The following is a 16,344-nucleotide window of genomic DNA, read 5'->3' as shown; positions in this document are numbered from 1 at the left end:
TGTCTCTATCTCCCTTCCTCCTTCTCTCTCTCTCTCAATCTCTTGTCTGTCTCTCCCTTCATATTTGTATTATATTGCAAATTTTAACATTCTCTGTCTCTCTCCCTCCTCCCTCACTTCCTATTTCTTTTTCTGTCTCTGCCTCCACCTCTCTGTTTCTGTCTTCTTCTTTTCTTCTTCTTCTCTGCTTCTTCTTCTCTTCTTCTTTTCTTCTCTTCTTCTTTTCTTCTTTTCTTCTCTTCTCTTCTTCTTCTTTTCTTCTCTTCTTCTTTTCTTCTCTTCTTCTTCTTTTCTTCTCTTCTTCTTCTTCTTCTTCTTCTTCTTTTCTTCTCTCTCTCCCCCCATCTCTGTATTATCTTGTAAAGTTTAATAGTCTCCAAATGCCCATGTCTCTATGTCCCTTCCTCCTTCCCTCTTTCCTTCCCTTCTTCCCTCCCCTTCTCCCCTCTCCCTTTGTTTTTTCTCTGTGTGCCTCTCCTTTTCTCTCCCTTCTTTTTCTGTCTCTCTCTTTCTCTGTTTTCTTTCTGTCTGTTTCTCTCTGTGTATCTCTCCTTTTCTCTCCCTTTTTTTCTGTCTTTCTGTCTCTCTCTCTCTCTCTGTGTGTCTGCTTTGTTTTTCTGTCTTCTCTGTATGTTTCTTTTTGTGTGTTCTGTCTTTCTGTCTTCTCTGTATTTGTTTCTTTTTGTGTGTCTCTCCTTTTCTCTCCTTTTTTCCCTGTCTCTGTCTCTCTCTTTTCTTTTTGTGTGTCTGTTGCTACCTTTCTGTTTCTGTCTCTCTCTGTCTCTGTCTCTTCTTCCCCACATGTGTGTGTGTCTCTATTTCTCTGTTTCTCTTTCTGCCTCTGAGAATCTATCTTCCCTATCCTCACCTTTCTCTGATCCTAATCTCTCTTCACTGGATCTCAGACTCTTTATATAATGTGGGGATTGCTGTCTTTTTGTTGCTGTCTAGTCACTCGGTCCTATGCAAATCTTTATGACTCTGTGAACCAACTCTCCATAGGGTTTTCTTGCCAAAGATACTGAGTGGTTCACCATTTCCTTCTGCAGTAGTTTAAGGCAAAAAAAAAAAAAAAAAAAAGACTTGCCTAGTGTTACACATCTGGCATCTGAGGTTGCATTTGAACTCGTTTTTCTGACCTCAGGCCCAAAGCTCTAATCACTGCAGCAGCCAGACTGGACTGCATCATCTCTAAATCCTTCCAAGTCTAAATCTTTTTTGAGACAAGCAACATTTGGTCTCCCAAAGCCAATAGGTTTCAGTAAGAGCAGGGATCCAGGGTTAAACATGTATGGACACCCTTCTCCTGACTAGTGACAAGAAAGGGACATTCTGATATCCAAGGTCAGAATTCTTCACTTTGTTCCCAGATGTTGGAGCTGAATTAAAAGCCAACAGCAATGCTAGTATCTATCTGTATCTTTCCTTCCTAGGGCTCCTCCCCTCCCACTCTATTTTAATTAACACCAAATTAATTTCTATCTTCACATTAAAGAGATTAATGTTCCAATTCTTTTGGCCCTGATAATGAAGAGGTCCTCTACCAGCTGGGCTGTCTGCTCAGATTGCACACCTCCAAGCTACCCCAGGGTGGGATGAGGGGAAAGGAGAAATCAGTTCTAGGATCTCAAAGTGTCAAGAGAAAGTGTAGAGGGAGGTGGGCAGGAAAGTCAGATCCGTTAGAACCAGCATAGGAAGGAACCCAAGAGTCTCAACTCTTAGCCCCAACAAATGATGGATCCCTGGAAGTCTATCTCCTTATGAGACATAGGAACTAGGCAGCAATCAGGCTCCGGTGCTCCTGAAGCTGAGTGTCAATATGGCAGACAGGGAGCACCAGTGTGCCCAATGTCCCTCATCCCTTCAAACCCAGTCTCCAAGGCCAGTAGGGAGCCAGCATAGTGCCTGGGCTTGGGTTGCCAGGCAACTGAAAAGGTCAGTAGTTGCTGGGCAAGGGAGGACAAAGAACTGTGGAATTCAAGGCAGATGGAGGGAGGCTTGCAAACATGAAGAGCCTGGCTTAGCCTCCAGCTGCAGGAGTCACCCAAACCTAACAGGCAGCATTTTGGCCAGCTGGAGGCTTCTGGAAACTGGCAAGGAACAGAGAGAGGGCCATAGAGCAGAGGACCCTGAGGGGAGAAGGGTAGGGAGCCACCAGAGCAGGGGTGGGACTGCTAAGCATCCTTGGCAGTTTGTGACCTTATAGGAAGAAGCATCCTTTTAATCTCTTCCTCATCTCATTGCCTCTTCAAACCTGACAATGCGCCTGTGAGCCAGATGCCCCAAGGCCATTTCTTTTAACCCTCTTCCCATCCCGGGGAAGAGAAGGAAGGAAGTGGACTGTCAGAAAGGACTTCCCACCTGGAGTGAGAGAGAAAAGAGGAAATCCTGGCCATTGTTTGGGGGATATAACCTGAAATTCAGAAGCCTGGGGTTAGCCTTAAAGGGACAAAGGACAGCAATTTCCCCAAGCCCAGTTATGCTGTCTACTTCTAAGTGCTGGGGGAGATGGAGAAGGAAAGAGATGAACCCCACAAAGGGGATTTATAGCAAAGGCTTTTGTTGTTATTCAGTCATTTCAGTCGTGTTCTGTTCTTCATGACCCCATGGGGGTTTTCTCCAGTTCATATTTAAAACTGAGAAAGGTGAAGCAAACACAATGAAGTGACTTGCCCAGAACTGCACAGCTAGTACATATCTGAGGCTGGATTGAACTTAAGGACATGAGTCTTCCCGATTCCTTATGCTCTATTCACTGCATCATCTTAGTGGTCACGAAGCAGATCCCCAGCCCGTGTCATCCTAGAGCTGGACAGAATCTGGACTCCATTCATGGCATCCAAATCCTTGCCAAACAGGCCAAATCAGGCTGAATGACTAAAGTCTAGAGCCCTGTAATAGGCAATAAAGCCAACCAGGATGAGAATGCTAAAGGTCTCCTGCAGGAACAAGATCTCTTGCTAACTGAGTAAAGGATATAGGGAACCTCAACATATGGTCTAGGCCCCTACCTCCAAGTGGTCAAGAAGTAGCTTATCTCTTCCCTCCCCTAGACAAGCCTCTCACTCCTTACCCCAAATGGATACAGGAAAACCTGGATGCAGGCCAGGCCCAAAGAATGATGTAGCCTTATAATGGGGTATTATGGTTGCTGGTTGGTTTTCCTGAACTGCATTTCCCCCTTCTCTTTCAGTTTTATTCTCTAGTAGAAGAGATGGTTTGCCAAGTAGGGAAGGAGGCAGGGGAATAATTCATAAATGAAGGGGAAATGTTAAAATATAAGCTAGCAGTACACATTTTAAAACAAAAAATAAGCGAGATGAAGATGAGCTGCAGTCTGTGCAACAGGTCCGAATCTTGCTTCCTCCTTTCTCCTCTGAGTGAAGAACTCTGCCTTTGCAGAGCCTTTGCTTTGAGCCTAATTCTGCCTGGTGCTATTTTCTCTCCCGAAAACCCAGCTAAGGCAGTTCTCAATAAGCTTCTGACAAGGGGCTAATTGGCTTGGGTAGGAGACACTTCTCCCTGGAAGCTCCCTACACCAATGAAATCACAGATCCAATCCCTTTTCCCCTCCTCTTCCCTTCCCCACTCCCAACAAATTACCTAGTAAAGTTTTATTTTTAACCCAATAGCATCTCAGCGGGATTAGAGAAAGAAAAGTACTTATACCCAGCCTAGTTAAGGCAGGAGACTGGGGAAATCTAGATACCCCGGAGGCTGGGTAGGGGTTGGTGACAGCAGAGATGAGGCTGCCTTTCCCATCCTCAGCAGATGTGGGCTCTTTTGGAAGATAGGAAAAAGAGGCCCAAAATACAACTGAATGAGTGTTACCTGTCTTTCCTCCTCCTCCCCAGATGTTTCTTTAGCAAACAGGAGGGTCTTTTTCCAGGAAGGAGGATTGTATTCCAAAATACCCACTATCAAGTGACCGCTTTGCCCCAGCTCCTACAAGTGACAGTGGGTGCCCAGGTGCTCCCCAACAACAAAAGCAACAGCAGAAGCAGCAGCCTCCCCATGGCCCACCGCCCCCTGCCCCCGGGAGATGCCCGTGCAGACACAGAGGCACACAGAACATGTGTGTAGTGGGAGCGGGGTGAGAAATAAGCACATGCAAATATCACAGAAGCGAGAAATAGCGGACACACTGACCTTAAAACTCCAGTAGTTGGGCTGCTGACAGAAATAAGAGAAAAGAGGGTTATGTAGGGGATGGAGGATGAGAAGCCCTGGAGACCCCTAGGATGCCACATTTGGCCCGCCGGCCCACACACTGCTCAGGGAGCTCTATCTTTGAGCTGGCTGCTTGCTACTTTGACCTGGCCAGCTGACCTGGCCTGAGCAGAAAGGATGGGGACTCTTGGGGAGGTCAGAGATGTTTCAAGGTAGCTCAGGACCAGGAAGCACAGCAGGAGGAGGTCCCAGGACCAGGTCTGGCAGGCCTGCAGCCATCCAAGCCCCGAAGACTCATTCATTCACTCAACTGCAAAATCTGCTGAGTACTCACTGTACAAGGCCGTAACACTAGGGATGCAGAGATGTATAAGACAGTCCCCGAATGGCAGACACTTACAATAAAATAGCAGCTAATGTTTCTATAGCATTTACTATGACACTGGAGCCTCACCTGGGAAGTAGGTGTTATTATCCCTGTTTTACAGATGAGGAAACTGAGGCAAACAGAGTCATACAACTAGTAAGTGGATTTGAACTCTAGTCTTCCTGACTCTAGGGGAGATGATATATGGACATCTAAGTATAATGTACAGCAGAACGCACAGTAATCACAATTGTTGACATTTATATAGTCTTTTACATATATATGTGTTATCTGACTTGACATAATACAGCGACTTTGTGAGATAGATGTAATCATTATTCCCGTTTTGCAGAAAAGGAAACTCAGGTCAGCTAAGTGACCTGTCCAAGGTCCCACGGTCAGCACAATCCTATCAGAGGCCTAGTTAAGAACTCAGGTTTCCCTGGCTCCAGGTCCAGCCACCTAGCTGCCCAATAAGGATTTTGTGAGTGGTGAGTTAATAAATAATAGAGTTAATAAATAAATAGAGCACTTCTGACCCATGGGGATGATCAGAGAAAGCTTCATGGAAGAGATAGCTTTTGAGTTTGGTCTGGAAAGACAAGGAGCGTAGATGGAGCAGAGGAGAGAATGAAGAGCTACTGCCTCGAGAATGAACGCTGAGTGACTCCGGGAGAGTGACGTGGACAGACCTGCTCACTAGGAAAACTGACCAGGGTGGATTGAAGGGGAAGAGCCTGGAAGCCAAGAGTTGGTAGATTATAAGAATTCGATAAATTGCTATCTAAGAGGGGAGGAAAAGGGAGGGAGGGAGAACAATTTGGAACACAGGGTTTTGCAAGGATGAATGTTTAAAACTATCTTTGCATATATTTTGAAAATAAAGAGCTATTTAAAACAATTCTAAAGAGTCCAGTAAAGAGATAATGGGGAAGGGGGGTTAAATTAACTCAGCAGTAGTTAGTGAGAAAAGAAGAAAGGAAAGCTTAACTTCCTGAGCTGGGGAGAAGAGCTCTGGCCTGACTCCCCCTGTCTCTACCCCTCTTCTTCTCTATCCAAGATTTAATGCAGCAGCACAGAGAAAATCCCTCAGAAGAACAATTTCTGGCAACAGACGACTTTATTTTTAGACGAAATCTGTGATTTCACTGGGAAAGGGAACAAATTTCCAATGAGGAAATGCCCTCTACTAATGCAGATCAGTACCCTCTTCTGCAGCAAGTCACACAGAGGGATGGCCAAACTCTAATAGAAACAGAGGTCATTATAACCTATATTGAATTGTTTGCATTCTTAATGGGGGCGGGGGAGTTGAGGAAGGGAGAGAATCTGAAACTTAAAGTTTTAAAAATGAATGTTAATCATTGTTTTTACACATAACTGGGGGAAAATAAATATAAATAAAATAGAAAGAAAATTTTAAAAAAACAAAACAAAGAAATGGAGGTATTAATCCAAACATAATAATTCCTTTGGGCCCCATGGTGACTTAGAAAACCACATAATAACATTACTTATAACCTATTGTATTTTATCTTGTTAAATATTTCCCAATTATTTTTTAATCTGATTCTGGTTATACGAAATAGTATTGTGGGTCCTATTTGACACCTGGAAACTATACCATGACCTCTCCTGACACTGACACCTTAAAATATAGAGTCTTGAAAATTTTTGTTATATTTATTACATTCTGAACTTAAATGCTCCAAAAAATAACAAGTCCTATATATTAAAAAAAAAAAAAAAGGATTGTGTTTGAAATTGTGAATCTCCATTCCATATAACTTGCTTTAAAAAAACAACAACAAAGATAGGTAATAAATTCAACACATGACTTTTACAGCTGTTCTGCTTGTAGACTGTATCCTCCAATTTAAAAAAGCACTACACACACACACACACACATACCTGCCAATATTACCACTCACATTTTCTACATGAGGTTAATTGACTTATTCAAGTTCACACAGCTACTAAGTATAGGAGCTAGGTCTCAAAGCCAAGGCTTCTGAAAGCCACAACCATGAATCCCCCAAGCTTTAGGATACAAGAGAGCCTAAACATTTGCACTCAGGTGTCTTGGCCAAAACACTTTCTTTCCTCCCAAGGAGAAATTGGAAGCAGAGCCCCATTAGGAAGCTGTCCACAGAGAGATAATGAGGGCTTCAGCCAAGAAGGAAGAGGAGGGAGTGGTTCAGAGGGATGAGGCAGAAGTAGAACTGACAGAATTTGACAAGTAAACAGAAGACAGGTGTGAAGGAGAGTGCATCAAAGATGACTGCATGGCTTTGAGCCTGGCTGACTGGGAGAATGGCAGTGTTATTCACTAATGGTTAGGGATCAAGGTCCCCTCGGACTCTGGAGCTTGACAGGACAGGTAATTTCTCAGAAATTGGGGGGATCCTTTATAACAAGGGTTCATAACCTGGGGTCCATGAACTTGTTTTTGTTTTTAAGATTTGGGTAACTATTTTAATATGATTGTTTTATTTTGTAATCTTATACCTTTTATTTTGTGCATTTAAAAAAGTTACTCTCAAAAGAGGTTTTTGCCCAGAACCCAAAGGGTCCAAGAAACAAAAGTTCAAGAACCCTACTCTACAAAGACCAGTTCCAACCCAAGAATTAGGAACTCTAGTCCAGATGAATGGTGCCCAGGAAGGGGAGGGCTCTTGACAAGACAGAGGGCATCCTGCCAATCTGTGCCAGCCTCAACAAAATCTGCCCAGCAGGGGGAGGAAGGGCTACAGATGGCAAAGGCTTTGAGGAAGGGGTGGTTGACACGGCCAGAATGAAGACGGTGCTCACTGGGATTCTCTCACAAAGCCCAGGGACAGTACCCGCAGAGAAAAAGGGTGGAAGGAAGGACATGATCCCAGGGCCATGGCGGGTTTCAAGAGATGACATACTTTCTAAGATTTCTGTACCACTGCAAAGGGAACGACAGGAAAAGTACAGTGAAGCCGAGCATGAATCAGGACAACATGCTACCTCCTTGGAAACCTGGTAGGTACCAAGAGGCACAGCCCAAATCCTGGGGCAAAGCAGATGCTCCAGATGGGCTAGTCACATAGCCTGCAGGTATGGGGGGGTGCGGCTCTCCAGGCAATCCCATAAGTCTATTTTGAGGGTTCCCCTTTCTCCTTGTTTTAGCCTCAGTCTTTTTCCCCCTTGAAGACCTCAAACATTAATGCTGAATGGAGTAAAAAATGGAAATAAGGCTTTTGGGGGGAGGCTGAGAGGGAGGAGTCAGAATACCACCTGCTTTCCTTTTCTGGAAAGCTGGTCAAAGCAGGGCAGGTATAAGATTGTCTCCATCCATGCTGACTATTCCAGGGGAACCCATAGGCAAAATGGACAAGGTGAGTGCAGTTCTGCCCCTGTTGCTTGTGGCAGAGGGAGAGGGAGGAGCAGCAGAAAGCATAGGCTGGCAGAGGGCATTAGGATGATTGCAATGGGAGTCATGTCCCTGAAGTGAGCAATGATAGAAGGCTCTACAGAGGAGGTCAAGCTTCTTTCTCCCAACACAACCACAACTTCGGACCCCCACCCTGGCACATCCACAGCCTGGCACATACCACACCTTTATACCAGATCTATACTGACATCAGACCTTGCTTCACCTTCCCTCAAATACATTTTTGTGTTCTCCATTTCTCCCCTCTCTCTCCTCCTCCTTTCCCATCCCTTCTCTCCTCTCCTTTCCTTTGCTCTCCTCTTCTCTTTAATTACACAAAGAGGTACTAACATTCAAATGATTACACATGGAGGCACTCAAAGACCTCCAAGTCCTTCCCAGCCATTCCCTCACAAACACTCTTGTATATGCCCACACTGAGTCCTAGAAACACAAACACACCACAGACACACATGATCACACAAGGAAGAACCATTTTTACCACTTCCACCTAGGTCAAGGTCCCCCGGCTACCTCAGCCATTGTCCCATATTTATGATCTAACAGAAATAAGGTGAACAGGTAAGAAACCGGCAGTGAGGTGGGGCATAGTGGGCGGGGTGGGGAGGTTGAACCACTGAAGTCAGAGTATCTCAATATACCTTTTCCCTGACCTCCCATGCAAGAAACAGGAGGCCTGGCCCTGGTGGGAGGCAGAGCTAAAGTTTGTGGGCCTCTATCCTGTAATACCACCCCATGTTTCCCCACCAGGAGTCACTCGCTATTCTCTCCACCTCCTAAGAGGGGGCACTAGGTTAGATCCCACTATAACTCCTCACCTTTGCAAAGTGGACTTTGATGGTGAAAATCATTTCATGCCCATTATCTCAACTGATCCTAACAAGCTCTGCGAGGCAAGCAGGACCTTATTCTTGCTTTGGACAGATGAGGTCAATAGCTTGATCAATGTCCCACAGCTAGTAAGTAGTAAAATTGAAATTTGAACCCAGGTGTTTAGATGCCTATTCATTGTGTCTCACTGCCATAATACTAGCAATAACAACAGCAGACATTGCTATATATGGTATTTCACTTCAATTATGTCATTTGGGCCCAAGAAGATGGATGCTATAAGTATTATTAGACCCATTTTACAGATGGGGCAAAGGGCTCAGGTAGTGTCAGAGATTCAAACCCAGGTTTTCTTAACTCCAACACTCTTTACACTAAGTTGCCTTACTCCTGAGATATCAGTGGTTTCTCACCCTATTACCTATTTCTATAGCAGTTATTCTACCTGTGGTCAGTTTCTCTCCCTTATTTCAAGTGGAGAAGTTAAATTAAAGAGCAAAAGAAACTATCAGACTGAGAGTGGACACTTTGTCTCTGAACTATACAGTGCTGTTCCCCAAGTAGAAACACTATCATCTCACACAGTGATCACAGCTCCCCTTCCAGTGTCCAAGGAAAAGCATGGCATTCACCGTCTGCCAGACTGGGATCTGGCTTGTTGCAAAGAAGATGGGACTTAGGAAACAGTAGAAGCCTCCATTGCCCTGACTCCATCTCCTCATCACAGAGGTGGCCATTTAGAAGCCAACCTCCCTCCCCAACACCCCAAATCCTAGCAAGTAACTCCTTTTCCCATCTAGTATCTGAGCTGTAGAAATCTGAGCCAACTTTCCAAAAAGATTCTAGAAAAATTCTCTCCTCTCTGTGTGTCTGTCTCCCTCTGTCTCTCTGTGTCTGTCTCTGTCTGTCTATCTGTCTGTCTCTCTCTCTCACACACACACACACACACAGACACACACAAAGCCACCAATAATCAATTGCCTCAATACTTCTCCAGCACTTTTTACCAAGATACAGTGCAAGTCTTAACAGAGCAGGAATCTCTCCTCCAATATCCTCAATATGTGGTTATCCCTATAAAAGACTTCAGGATGGAAAACTATCGGGTTTGGGTTGGTTTTTTTTTGAGACAATTTTGATTAAGTAACTTGACAAGGCCATGCAGCCAGGAATCTACCCCCTTCTGAAGCAACCCATTCCACATTTAGATAATTCTAATTGTTGGGAAGTTTGTTTTCATATCAAGCTGAAATCTGTCTGCCTGAAATTTCTACCCACTATTCTACTCTTCATTGTAATAATTCCTCTTCCACAAGACAGGGCAGGTAGGTTGCAAAGTGAATAGAGTACCTGGTCTGGAATCAGGAAGACAGTATCTGTGTGACCCTGGGCAAGTCACTTGATTGATTGCCTGAATTTCCTCATATGTAAAATGAGCTGGAGAAGTAGATGAAAAACCACTAACTGAATGACCCTGGACAAATCACTTAACCCTTTTTGCCTCATGTCTGATAAACTGGAGAAGGAAATGGCAAACTACTCCAGTATCTCTGTCAAGAAAACCCCAAATGATTTAGACTTAGACAGGACTGAAATGACCAAACAGCAAAACTCACAAGATAACACTTCAAAATCATAAAGACAATGATTATGTCCCCTCTAGATCTTCTCTTTTCAAGTTAAGCATCTTCAATTCATTCACCTGGCTTTCTCAGAGTATGGCTGTGAATTCTCTTACCATCCAATCAACAGCAGAGAAGTAGCCCCCTTTTAGGCAAAGAATACTATACTTGAAGTCAAGAAGGCATGAGTTCAAATTCTTGACATTTTCCAGCTGGGTGATCCTGGAAAAAATTACATCACCTCTCCTAGTCTCAGTTAGATCTGTAGAATGGGGATAATGATAATGCCTACCTTCCAGAGTTGCTGTAGGGACCAAATGAGGAATACATATAGAGCACTATGCAAATTTTAAAGTACTAGCTGTAATTATTTGTGAATTCCTCAGTCTAGCACAGAGTAATTGGTGCCAGAGGAGTGGCTGTCAGTGATCAAACACTAGCTAAAGATGGAAGAAAAATTGTCTAGACCTACAAAACTAAGCTAAATAGGAGGCTGGGGCTACAAACTCCTGAGTCCTCTGCCTCCCACTTTCTTAGTGGATGTCTGTTTCTGTCTTTTTTTTTTTCCTCTCTCATGTCATCTGGCATGACACCCTTATCCATTCTGATCCTTCATCCCTCATATAGATACTAGGTATGAAATAAGTTGTTGAATAAATTAACCTGATCCAGTATTGCTGCATGTGTTGCGGGGAGAGAATAAGTTCATTCTTCAAGGGTTATTGGGGGGAAAATTCCAATCAAGCAACTAATAACTTTTCCACACAACCAAAACTTATTTTCTAGCCTCAGTTATTCCTACTGCATACTACATGGGACCAAAAGGAACCAGGGTATCAAAGGAGATACAGACTGGGGAATCTTGGGTGTTCCTTTCACCAACACTCCCAACAAAATTTAGCTCTATGAGGCTTCTTCCTTCAAAGATCTCAAAGTATTTATGAAATTAACAGGAAACTGAATATCTATTGGGAAAGCATCCCAAGAGACGTGGCTCCCAGTCCAAATTGATAATCAATACCAAAGGGTTTGCCTTCTCTCCCTACGCTCAAGGAGGTGACAGAATCTACTATCCCACCCCCTTCAGTGAGGGGGGTGGTGGTAAACAGTGGGGAGAGAAATAAATATCTCCTGTCCAATGAAACTGCCCACAGAGGCAGGGCCTCCCAGGAACAGAGACCAAACTGGCAGTGTGCCCTGGAAGGACAAGATGGATGCCAAACCCGTGCCACAATGACAGCTGCTTATGGAGTGCCTGGGGTGATAGAACAAGGGGCAGAATTTCCAGCCAGGATGGGGACCATGTTGACAGCTTCTCCCAGGAGCAAAACTTGGACAGAGAGCTATTCCTCAGCCCTCAGCCAATCTAGCCAGGCCAAGAGCATCTCCCTCCCTCTGGGGGTCTAAAGAGTTAACCCTTTCTCTCCTTGTTAGCTAAGGGTACCCCAAAAAAATCTCTGCCTGAGCTGATAGCAACCAACAGTAAAGGGACTCACTGTCTCTCAGCCTTGCTAGGCTCAAGGAATAGACCCTCACCCAGAGACCTCTCCATTGGAAAGCACAGGGATAAATGATAGATCATATATGTCAAAGGGGCTGGAGGACTGCCTGGTGGTTTCGAGACCCCCCCTTTGAACCTCACAGGGACTTAGGGTCCAAGTGGAAGAGGGGTAATTACCCCCCCCCCATGAGAGGTAAATGGGGAATCTCAAGGGAAGAGCAATGAATTGACTGTCCTAAATTAAACCGTTATTCTCTGGGGGAGGCTCACCCTGTCATCCTCACAAACACAATGGTTCACATCACCTGCATATAAACTCTCCCATTAACAAGTAAGGGTAAAGGGAGCCACATGTAAACTCTAACACAGACAGGTATGTGCAAACAGGAGTATGCACAAAAGCATACATGCATGCATGCAAACAAACACACACAACACACAAAGGCACATGCAAACTCCTACCTGCATCCCACCCCACACACACACACACACACACACACACACACACACACCCTCAGGTGAGCAAATCCACATGGGTTCCACGGGAGGCCTCCCTCCCCCAGAGACTTAGGAGGCGCCCCAGGTACCCCACACGCGCGAGGGAGGGGGCGCCCGACCCAGTCTGGGGAAGGTCATGACTCCTTGAAGTTGGGGGGAGGGGCCGCCGCGCCCTCGGGAGCTGCATCCTCGGGGGAGAGAGAAGGGGGCGGGGATGCGGCCCCGCGGCAGACAGCACCAACTCCCCCCGCCTCTTCCCGGGGAGCCCGCCTCCCCTGCGCCCCGCGGCTGCACCTCCTTCTCCAGCTTACCTGCGGCCACAGGTGTGTCCGCTCGGGCCCGGGCCAGGCCCCAGGGGTGCAATCGATCGGGGCTGGGCAGGGGGGTCGGCCCCTCCTGGCTCCTGAGCTCCCACCCACCCCGGCTCTCCCCGCCCCCGGCCGCCTCCGCAGCCGCCGCTGCCCTTTGCTGCAATGCGAGACGAGCCGCCGCCGCCGCCGCTGAGCCGGCCCGGGCCCTGGTCGCCCCGGTAACCGCGACTCCACCTGGCTCCGTGCAGCGCGCCACCGCGCACATCTCCCCTGCCTCCGCGCCTCCTCCTCCCCGCCCCCGGGCGCAGCCCCGCCCGCGCGGCCCCGCAGTCGCCCCAGCCCCGGCGGCCGCGGCTGTTGCTGCGGTTAAAGCTGCTGAGGCTGCCCCTGCCGCCGCCGCCACAGCCACTGCCTCCGGCTCGGACACCCGATCTCGCAGCCCGTGGCCCGCGGCCGCCCCCTCGCCAGTCACCTGGGACTCGGGTTGCAGCAGGGGGAGGGAGGTTAGAAAGCCACGGGGGAAGGGCTCCCAGGACATCTTAGGGCTGTTTCCTCCACACCTTTGCTCTCCCTTCCTCCCAGTCCCCCCTCCCCCCCAAGCTTTGGGAGAAATCGGAGAGATTCTCATTTCTAATAAAAGGCCCTCCCCTCTCATCCAGCCCTCGGGTGGGAGCTCCCCTCCACCCCCAAGTCTAGCTAAGATCCTGCTACTCTGTGCTTCCACACCAGGCCCTAGACCTGAAGAGACACCTAGGTCACAGTTCCCATCTGCTCCTGATTTTGCTGTGTGACTCTGGGTTAATTGTTGAACTTCTCTGAACCTGAGCTGTAGAACGGCAGAAACTAGCAGGACAGGTTAAGAGAGACCTGAACACTGAATATGAAGTATTGACAGAGATTCTTTACTGCTGGCTATTTACTGGCCATTTTTTATAACAAAATAACAACCCAAGAGCCCACTTTTGCAGCTGCCTTCCACTCCTTGTGAGTCACTGTGTGACGTAAGATTCCAAACTGCTACCCTAGAATCTCAGAAGTGGGAGACCTCAGGGGTTAGCTAATCCCATCCCTTCCCCAACTCATCCATTCCACGGCTTCACAAAATCCTTATTTTCAGGGAATCAACCAAATTATCTTTGCAGGTAAATCTGTGGGCTACCAACCATAAACATTCAAGTCATATACTAAGTTTTGGTGGAAGGACAAAATTAGATTTAAAGCCTCTGTCTATGCTGGCCCTCTTCACGGATGTAAATAAAAGTAACAATACTCCAAAACATAATGGAGTGAAAGCAAAATCACTATTTCCCATCTCACAGAAACCCAAGCATCTTTCTACTTGGTCTTGTGGAGAAAGATGCTTCAGGGTGGTGGAAATATGTTTAGAAGAATTACATATATTTAACCTATATTGGTTTACTTGCTGTCTAGGGGAAGGGGTGTGGGAACGGAGGGAGGAAAAACTTGGAACAAGGTTTTGCAGGGGTGAATGTTGAAAACTATCTTTCCCCATATTTTGAAAAACAAAAACCTATTATTTTAAAAGACGCTTTAGGATGGAGAGTGGGACAGGAAGGGATTTTACATGACACATTCCCGAGCTTTCATTCTCTCTCATAGTCATCCTGACCCTCACTGTCAAGGTACCCAAAGTGGTCTCTAAAATGGTTGGGATTGTGGGGTTGAGGGACGTTTTCTCTCTCTCCCCTAAAAGACAGAGTCCCACATCCAATGAGGTCAGAAGTTTATATCCCCAATGCCAGACTCTATAACCTCTTTCTTTCATCCCATTCCCTGCATAACTTCAGACATCTCCACCTAAGATGAAATCCACTTTGTGAAATGGGTAACTGAAGGCCAAATGAGGAAGGGGAAAATGGAATTTGAAAGAGTGGCAAAGTACCCAAATCTTTGTTGTAAAGCTTCAAGAAATAATCCACTGTAACAGGAGGGATAGAAGTAAGCCATCAGACTGTCTTTCCTGATACTGTGGATACCAAGGGAGAGGGACAACATGCTCAGGATGAGGGGAGTGAACAATATGACCTGAGAGGGGCAGGAAGGAAGGAAGAGTGTGCCAAATGGGGAGGTATCAAAGACTGGGAAGGAAAAGTAGTATAAAAATTCCTCTAAATCAGTTTATTCTTAATAGAGTATCAGATGACATCCCCCTCACAGCAAAACCCACCTAGGAAGGACTCATACTTGAAACTGGGAACATTCTTTTTCCTCCCCCACCCTCAACATTTGTATAGGTGTATATCCCCTCCCCTGCCCTTTCTACCCTGGCTCCCTTTCCCTGCCTGCCCAGGTCTATGGGATTGGGATGGAGGTGAACTCACCTGGGCAGGCTGGCCAGCCACAGTGGGGGCAGAGTCGCCATGAAGGTGGGAGCAGAGGGAACTGAGGAGACACACGTGGTCCACTGTCCAGCCGCCAACCTGTGTGTGTGAAGGGGGGACACCCCGTTAGGGGGAGTGGGGGGAGGGCCTCCTGGGATGGAGGGCAAGAGAGAGAATGAGGCCCAAGGGATTGGGGACTGGAAATCAAGGAAAAGGAAGGGGCAGTTCTTAGCAGATATATCAAAAAGCTCGTCTGATTAATACCCAATTCTAAAACATTCATTCTTATCTACAGATAAATCTTAAGGTGGGGGCTCATTATCTTATCATTCATCCCCTCCTTTAATTCTCTCCAATATAAAGAAACTGTTCTCTTAAAGGCAGGTTTCTAATGTTCTCACTGTCCAAGGTCTTTCCTTAGCCCCCATCTTCTCTGTAGCATTTCACATTCTCTGCTGTCCTTCTTCCTCTTCACTATTTCTTTTTAACTGATTATATTTCATCCTTTCAATTTTCATATCTATGATGATGACTTTCAAATTATATCTCTAGTCTTGACCTCTTTCCCAGGGTCAAGTTCAATATGCCTTCAGGATAACTCTAGTTAGACATCTTGCAATCTGGCTTCTGACCCAAATGCTCTATCTCTAAGCAATTTATCTTTTTCTCCAAGGTTACCAATGATCTTTTGCCTGCTACATCTGACGGCCTTTTTGCAGTCATTCTTCTTGGCATCTCAGCAGCTTTTGACACTATTAACCACCCCCTCCCCTGGATACACTCTCCTCCCTCAGCATTTGTGACATTTTTCTCCCTGTTCTACTCCAACTTGTCTGGCTGTTCCTTTTCAGCTTCATTTGCTAAATTATCATCCATCTCCTGCCCCCTAAGAATCGATGTTCTCCAAGGCTCTGCCCTGCATCCTCTTATTTTCTCTTCCTATACCTTCTTTCTCACCTCTAAGCCTCTCTCTTGCTGATCTCATCAGCTCTCTCGGAATGAATCATTACCTTAAAGCAGGTGATTCCCAAATCAATATAACCACCCTTCATCTCTTTCATGAAATCTAATCCTGCATTTATTACTACCTGTTGGACAGCTCCATCCGTATGAGCTATCTCAATCGAAAACTATGTCCAAAAAGGAACGCATTTTCCCCTTAAGCCTACCCCTTCTCAAAAGTTTCTGATTTCTGTTGAGGGCACCATCTTTCCGATTATCTAAGTGGACAATTTCCCTTGCCCCTACAGTTGTTGATTCAACCTTCCTGATACCTTTCCC

The 16,344-nt window shown here is 46.0% G+C and overlaps 1 protein-coding gene across 3 annotated transcripts in view; it reads right to left on the bottom strand.

The window, feature by feature from the left end:
- The window catches only part of SRCIN1 (SRC kinase signaling inhibitor 1), a 115,896-nt gene that overhangs the window by 39,107 nt on the left and 60,445 nt on the right, over positions 1–16,344 (bottom strand). The window contains exons 3-4 of one of the 3 annotated variants that reach the window (XM_051994666.1): positions 15,064–15,162; positions 4,150–4,173 (exon numbers count right to left, since the gene is read on the bottom strand). In XM_051994666.1, the coding sequence (XP_051850626.1) occupies positions 4,150–4,173; positions 15,064–15,162 (123 nt within the window). The remainder of the gene's footprint in view (positions 1–4,149; positions 4,174–15,063; positions 15,163–16,344) is intronic. The other 2 variants (XM_051994668.1, XM_051994667.1) reach the window with 2 other exon arrangements.

Source organism: Antechinus flavipes, chromosome 4, assembly GCF_016432865.1.
Source record: "Antechinus flavipes isolate AdamAnt ecotype Samford, QLD, Australia chromosome 4, AdamAnt_v2, whole genome shotgun sequence".
Lineage (NCBI taxonomy): Eukaryota > Metazoa > Chordata > Mammalia > Dasyuromorphia > Dasyuridae > Antechinus > Antechinus flavipes.
Note: the sequence above shows the minus strand (reverse complement) of the source record. Positions and strands in the feature narration are given on the sequence as shown.